Source organism: Physeter macrocephalus, chromosome 21, assembly GCF_002837175.3.
Source record: "Physeter macrocephalus isolate SW-GA chromosome 21, ASM283717v5, whole genome shotgun sequence".
Classification (NCBI taxonomy): Eukaryota; Metazoa; Chordata; class Mammalia; order Artiodactyla; family Physeteridae; genus Physeter; species Physeter macrocephalus.
Genome location: NC_041234.1, coordinates 107410113 through 107418211, shown reverse-complemented (window position 1 = coordinate 107418211; position 8099 = coordinate 107410113). Strand labels below are relative to the sequence as shown.

At 40.7% G+C, this 8099-nt stretch overlaps 1 protein-coding gene across 1 annotated transcript in view; it reads left to right on the top strand.

The window, feature by feature from the left end:
• Nucleotides 1–3137, top strand: part of LOC102977413 (zinc finger protein 436-like) — a 21766-nt gene extending 18629 nt beyond the window's left edge. The window contains 2 exon segments of the mRNA XM_024128079.3: nucleotides 1280–2617; nucleotides 2620–3137. Coding sequence (XP_023983847.3) covers nucleotides 1280–2617; nucleotides 2620–2867 — 1586 coding nt within the window. The 3' untranslated portion in view covers nucleotides 2868–3137.
• The last annotated feature ends 4962 nt before the right edge of the window (nucleotides 3138–8099 follow it).

Genomic DNA, 8099 nt, shown 5'->3' with positions numbered 1-8099 from the left:
GACAAAGGATTAATCTCCAAAATATATAAACAGCTCATGCAGCTCAATATTAAAAAAACAAACAACCCATTCCAAAAATGGGCAGAAGACCTAAATAGACATTTCTCCAAAGAAGACATACAGATGGCCACGAAGCACAGGAAAAGCTGCTCAACATCACTAATTTTTAGAGGAATGCAAATCAAAACTACAATGAGGTATCACCTCACACCAGTTAGAATGGGCATCATCAGAAAATCTACAAACAACAAATGCTGGAGAGGGTGTGGAGAAAAGGGAACCCTCTTGCACTGTTGATGGGAATGTAAATTGATACAGCCACTATGCAGAACAGTATGAAAAGGAACGAAATTGGGTCATTTGTAGAGACGTGGATAAATCTAGAGAGTGTCATACAGAGTGAAGTAAGTCAAAAAGAGAAAAACAAATATCGTATATTAATGCATATATGTGGAACCTAGAAAAATGGTACAGATGAACCAGTTTGCAGGGCAGAAATTGAGACACAGATAGAGAACAAACGTATGGACATATGGACACCAAGGGGGGAAAGCAGTGGGGGGTTGTGGTGGTGGTGGTGTGATGAACTGGGAGATTGGGATTGACGTGTATACACTGATGTGTATAAAATGGATAACTAATAAGAACCTGCTGCATAAAAAAATAAAATTCAAATATTCAAAAAAGAAAAAATTAATGCTACATAGGAAATTATTAGGTCAACTAAAAATTGGCATATGGTTGTTTACTTGGATAAAAATATTGTATCAATATTAAATTTCCTGAAGTTGAAAACTCTACTGTGTAAATGTAAGAGAATATTATTATTTAGAGGAAATGCTCACCGAAATATTTGGGGGTGAAGGGGGCTTTATGCAAGTAACTTACTCTTGAATCGTTCAGAAAAATGTTATGTATCTGTATTATTTGTGTGTGTATGTATGAATACATGTCAATTTTTAAAAAATGATGGACTAGAAAGTTCTTGAATAAAACCTTTTTCAAAACTAAAGTTTTTGGAGAGCCTCCTCCCTGAGACAGCCTCGGCTTTACCCCCGGCCCAGGAGGGACCGAGCTGGGGAGCTGTCTTAGTAATTCCGGGAGCCTCCACCCCTTGGTGGCGGAGACACGGAGGGCGGGTCGCGCTCAAGGGTCAGGGAGGAATGCCTGGCTCTCAGGGTGGCTGAGGTAATTCACATAAAGAACTTAGCACAGTGCCCAGCACGCAGTATATAATTTTTGTGTGTTTACCAGTATTATTCTTCACCTTTTATTACAGATTTTGAAATCAGGAGTGAAAACGAGGTGAATCCAAAACAAGAGATTAGTGAAGATGTGGAATTTGGGACTGCATCTGAAAGACCTGTTGGTAATACTGAGGACAGTCCTGAAAGTGAAGAGGCCTTTGAAAACAGGGATAGATCAGAAAGTCAATGGGGAGATCTAACAGCAGAAGAGTGGGTAAGCTATCCTCTCCAACAAGTCACCGATCTGCTTGTCCACAAAGAAGTCCATACAAGCATCCGATATCATATATGTTCTCCTTGTGGAAAGGCCTTTAGTCAGATCTCAGACCTTAATTGACATCAGAAAACACACACCGGTGACAGACCATATAAGTGTTATGAATGTGGAAAGGGCTTCAGTCGGAGTTCCCACCTTATTCAGCATCAAAGAACACACACTGGAGAGAGGCCCTATGACTGTAATGAGTGCGGGAAAAGTTTTGGAAGAAGCTCTCACCTCATTCAGCATCAGACAATCCACACTGGAGAAAAGCCCCAGAAATGTAACGAGTGTGGAAAAAGTTTCTGCCGGCTCTCTCACCTAATCCAGCACCAAAGGACCCACAGTGGGGAAAAACCCTATGAGTGTGAGGAGTGTGGGAAAAGCTTCAGCCAGAGGTCTCACCTAGCTCAGCACCAGAGGACCCACACAGGTGAGAAGCCTTACGAATGTAACGAATGTGGGAGAGGCTTCAGTGAGAGATCTGATCTGATCAAACACTATCGTGTCCACACGGGGGAAAGGCCCTACAAGTGTGATGAATGTGGGAAGAATTTCAGTCAGAACTCCGACCTTGTGCGCCATCGCAGAGCCCACACAGGGGAAAAGCCATACCACTGTAATGAATGTGGGGAGAATTTCAGCCGCATCTCACACTTGGTTCAGCACCAGAGAACCCATACTGGGGAAAAGCCATATGAATGTAACGCCTGTGGGAAAAGCTTCAGCCGGAGCTCTCACCTAGCTCAGCACCAGAGGACCCACACAGGTGAGAAGCCTTACGAATGTAATGAATGTGGGAGAGGCTTCAGTGAGAGATCTGATCTGATCAAACACTATCGTGTCCACACAGGGGAAAGGCCCTACAAGTGTGATGAATGTGTGAAGAATTTCAGTCAGAACTCTGACCTTGTGCGCCATCACAGAGCCCACACAGGGGAAAAGCCATACCACTGTAATGAATGTGGGGAGAATTTCAGCCGCATCTCACACTTGGTTCAGCACCAGAGAACCCATACTGGGGAAAAGCCATATGAATGTAACACCTGTGGGAAAAGCTTCAGCCGGAGCTCTCATCTTATCACACACCAGAAAATTCACACTGAAGAGAAGCCCAAGAGTGCAACGAGTGTTGGCGAAGCTTTGGTGAAAGGTCAGACCTAATTAAACACCAGAGAACCCACACAGGAGAGAAACCCTATGAGTGTGTGCAGTGTGGAAAAGGTTTCACCCAGAGCTCCAACCTCATCACACATCAAAGAGTTCATACGGGAGAGAAGCCTTATGAAGGTACCGAATGTGAGAAGAGTTTCAGCCGGAGCTCAGCTCTCATTAAACATAAGAGAGTTCACACTGACTAAGTCCTGTAATTATGACTGAGAAATGAATGATTCATTTGAAGGTACAATTTTATTTGATATCAAAGAGCTCTCTCAAGACTGAGCTGCTTTTACTGTACTGAATTTCCTTGTTGTGGGCCACAGTTTAAAACATCGAAGAAGAGAAGCCACTTGAAATTCTGATCCATGGCTTTGGGAATGGTATTCCTTCCTCCAAAATAGTGATTTTTATTCACCCAATATTAATGAATTATTTCATCAAAATCAGCCCCACAAGTAACTGGAAATCTGAAGACCAGGTGCTAAGTGCCGGTAAATGCTCAGGCCTGGAAATGGAGTAAATCTTTAAAAGTAATTTCTCCCATCCTTGGCCCAAAGAACTATGCTAGGGGAAATATTGACCTGTGATAGGGTGGTCACAGCTGCTTTGGTAAAAGACAACCAGAGACTTTGCCTGAATTGCCACACCTATTCACTCACCATAGTAGCTGGGCACACACATCTTCCTTTCAAAGGGCTTTATCCTTGAGTTGCTCATGCATTTGTATCTTTCTGTTTTCCTAAGAGCAGGATTCTGCATGATGAAGGCAATGAGCATAACTTTTTGCCTCATTGTTTCTAATTAACTTTTTTAAAGCTTTCATGTTTGTGGAAGCTAACTGAAGATACAGATTGAAAGGAAAAATGAGACACAGGTTTGGGGACCAAGGACTCATCAACAGTGGTGACTTTAGCAAGAGATGCCCACTGTTATTGCCATTAATCAGAATTTATTAATTTTCTTTGGGGATCACTGTAGGGAATATTGTAGGGAAAATATCTTCAAGGAAAGATAGGACCATAAGTGATGGTGGAGTGTAAGGAGCAAGTGGAATTGACCACTTCAGGGAAGGAAACACAGAGTCCCTTCCCAAGGAACGCAGGTCATTTCTCTGTTCTTTCCCCTCTACGCTTTAAGATCAATTCTCCCTATACTGCTAACTCTAGGATTTGATAAGTGCCACATCCCAGTGTTTATCTTAGCTTGCATAAGGGCATGTGTATGTACATGTAAAATGTGTATTCCTGTTGTTTTTCCAGTAGCAGAAACTGAATTCACACTGAATTAGCATGTTCTTGGGTGATATTGATTCATGTGACAGAACTACAGACATAACTCCAATGTGAGAAATGTCCTTTTTTTCATTCTTTATGAAAAAAACCTGAAACACTAGTGCTGTAATGTGTACTCTCCTGTAAGATCTGTCTTTGTACAGAACCAAGCACTTGTTTATATGTATCAGTCAGTTGGAGATTATTACCAGACAAATAGGTTGATTGTCCTGTTCTCAGAATGAATTATCTTCTCTTTGGCCTAGTCACAGGAAATTAATAAAACTAGATAGGAATGTATTTCCATTCTCCCAGCCTACAGATTTAAGTGGTTAATGTAAGAGTTGACCCAATTTAAGCCCAGTAGTGTCAGTTCTCCTTATCTCAGCCCAAATAGGAATTAAGAAATATCCCAAATGTTGATGCTTATCCAAGCATTTGGGGGTAGGAGTGGGAGGGAACTGATGCCCAGGAGATGGGACTAGAGTGAGGAATATATATTTTTTGAGCCTGCCCCACGTTTTTTCTACCGTATTGTGAGTGTTGTAACGTTTGAAAAACTTTTGCCATAGCTCTTTGGGACTTGGTGTTAAAGGGGCCAGTGGTCTCCCTTGGGTAGTGTACTATAGTGATTTATTATGACCTACAACCATGTGGGTCTGCATCCCTTGCAAATGACACAACCTCAAAAGTAACAATGAAAAAACACTCCACCAAGTAGGTGTCTTTATGTTGTCACTCTTATTTAAATACAAACTCGGGCAGGGAGCATGTTTTTCGTTCTATACAAAATCTAGCTGACTTTGGATATTCATATTTTAATTGTTGAATGACTTACATGTTCTTGATAACTAAACTCAAATGTCTTTTTCCCGTATCAGTGTTGCTGGTGGTTTTAATGAATATCAAAGTTCTCCTGTTGTTTCTGTGAGCCACTAGGGGCATCAGCTTTGGAGTGGCTGTAGAAGAAGACAGCATCTCCATGACCTAACGATTTTACCCCCTTTTCCTTCCCTACTCCCCTGCCCCACCCCCAAGCTGTTCCTTCTGCTGCTTTTGGCTTCTGAGTGCCCCAGCCATCTCTCCAGACACGTACACTTCAGTTGGGAAGTTAAAAGGGCGAGGGCCGGACCAGCTCTGTTTCCTCTCTTCCTGCCAGTTGTTGCCCATTTGCTGTGTTGAACTCTGTGTAAAGTTATGCCTCAGTCTCTCTTTGCTAAAGCTTTTTGCATGCCTTCTGCTCCCAAGTCTCTGGCTGCTTCTGCACACACCCTGAACACATTGTGCCTGTTTTCTATGGTTGTGGAGAGTGAGTGAACAAGTAAGTATGTACAGCAGTTTTCCTTATGGTATTGGTCACAGTTATCTTGTGTCTATCTATATCTGTATAATTCTAACAATATCCTGTAATTAAAAGTATAATTTTTAAAATCAAAAAGCTGAGAATTTAGTAATCCAGCACCAATTTATAAAACGGCTTTTCATCAGATTTATTAAAATTGGGCACAATTGTTTAAAAAAAAAACTAAAGTTTTTGTTATAATTATGTGTTACATGTAATTTCTAATTTATAATATATAATTACAAATAATGCCTATTATCACAGCTAATAAAGCTGATAGAGGTACTAGTTTTCTGTTATTTTTTATATATATATTTAGTTTTTTAATTTTAATAAAGTTACAGAAATAACAAAGGCTTTTGAGAACCACTGTTGAACATATTTAGTTTGCAGTTTATTTTATTTATTTATTTAATTTTGGCCACACCGCGTGGCTTGTGGGATCTTAGTTCCCTGACCAGGGATCGAACCTGCACCCTCAGCAGTGGAAACGTGGAGTCCTAACCACTGGTCCGCCAGGGAATTCCCTAGTTTGCAGTTTGAAAAAAAAAAAAAAGATGAATGAGCCACCAAAGCAGCTGGAGAATGAATGAATGCTTTTATAGGTAAATGAATCAGTCTTTTCATTCATGCCATCTGGGTTTTGTGTCAGGAAGTCCTTTTGGTTCTACCTTTAAAATATATGCAGGATCAGACAACTTCTCACCACTACAGGCACTGCTGTCCCCACCATCCAGGCATTATTACAACAGCTTTTTAAAAATTATTTATTTATTTATTTGGCTGCATCGGGTCTTAGTTGCGTGTGCAGGATCTTCAGCCAACCCCAAAAGTGCACCCTGAATGGGAAAGAACAGGATACTGGCCCTGGATAGTTAAGGTACATATCAAAGGGATTTCAATGAGCCCAGACTCTTGCATCTTCCCATACACAGAAAAAACGCTAAATTCATTAAATTGGGATGTCTGGTTTTCTTTAATTAAAGTAATCTTTTGATGTTCCCACTACCTGGGTTTTGTTGAAAAAACTCCTGTATATCCTGGCTCCTTCTTTACCTCTTTGGAGCTGTCTCTCAGAGAGATCTGAGAAGCTGTCCTCCGGGCTTAAGTCCTCGAAATTCTGCCAAATAAAACATGATTCTCAACTTTTAGGTTGTGCAACTTTTTTTCAGTTGACACTCCCTCCGGTGTATCCTGCACAGAGCAACAATGGCATCCTGTTCTGGGGTAAGACAGATGTGTCCCTCCTCTGCTCAAGGCCCTACAATGGCTCCTGATTTCAATCACAGTAGAAGGTGAAGGGGAGCAGAACTGACCACGTCAAAGTCAAAATATGCCTCTTTGGCATGGGGATTATTTTGAGCTATTTTTAAGAAACAGCAGACACAGGAGAAGCTTTGAAAATCGAGAAGTTACCCTTTTGTAAGAGATATTTACGTTTATGAGGGAAATCTCCATGTGTGTCTTCCTCTCTATACCAGGAAGAGGAGGATGGTCTTATCTCTAGAAACTCTTATCAATGGAGAACTTAATAATTTCGATCTGCATCACAACCCTATTCTTGTTTATTGTGCTTTGCTTGATAGCCTCCCATAACCGGCTCCTACAACGTCTCTTTTAGCTGAAGATGATGTTTAAAATGATGGCTTGAGGGAGAAGGGGCAAGATAGGGGTAGGGGATAAGAGGTACAAACTATTATGTATAAAATAAGCTACAAGGATATACTGTACAACATACGGAATATAGCCAATATTTTATAACTAAATGGATTATAACCTTTAAAACTTATGATTCACTATATTGTACACCTGTAACATATAATATTGTCCATCATCTATACTTCAATATAAAAATAAAATAAAATGATGGCTTGAGTCATTTCCTGAATTACTGTTTTCACGGCTATCTCCCATGTATACAGGAGGTATGCATGTTGTTAAACTTCTGTTTGTTTTTCTTCTATTAATGTCTTTTGCGGGGGTGGTCTTAGCCAAGAACCTAGAAGAGTAGAGGGAAAATTATTTTTCCTCCTCAACAAAGGCAAAGTCTTTACCAATGGCCTACAAAACCCTCCATGATCTGGCCCCTCTGCTACTTATTAGCCTTAGTTTCTACTACTCTTTGTGTTTTGCTCATTCAGTTTCAGCCATGCTGGTCTCTTTGCTGTTCTTAGAATGGGGCAGGTATACTTCAGTTTTCCTGGCATGCTCTTTCCCAAGATGGCTCTTCCCCCAGCTGGCTTTCTCCCTCCTTTATCTTTACTTCAATGTCACATTCTTGGTTGAGGCCAACTCTGATCCACCCTTTTAATTTTGCACCCTTCCATTCCTGTACTCCTGACACCCTCCCCCTCTTACTCTGCTCTATTGCTTTCCTAGAGTCTTTCATCTTCAAACACACTTTATAATTTATTTGGTTTATTGTTTATTGTCTAGCCCTCCTCACTAAAATATTAGCTTCAGGTAGGCAGGGACTTTTTTGCCTTTTTGTTCACTTATGTATTCCCAACACCCAAAACAGTGCTGACACATAATAGGCACTGAATAAATATTTGTTAAATGAATAAATCAATGAAAGGATGGATGTTCCTCATGACAAGATTATAAAAGCATCTACCCATTTTTCCTCTAGTACTTCAGTGGTATTACATTTTACATTTAAACCTTTAAGCTGGAATTTATTTTGAAGTAAAAAGTGTGGTATGAATCTGGATTTTTTTCCCCCTTCAAACAGCTTTCTAATTGTCGTGACACAATTTATTGAAAAATCAATCATCCCGCTCCCACCCCGACCCCCACCCCCACACCGCTCCCAGCCC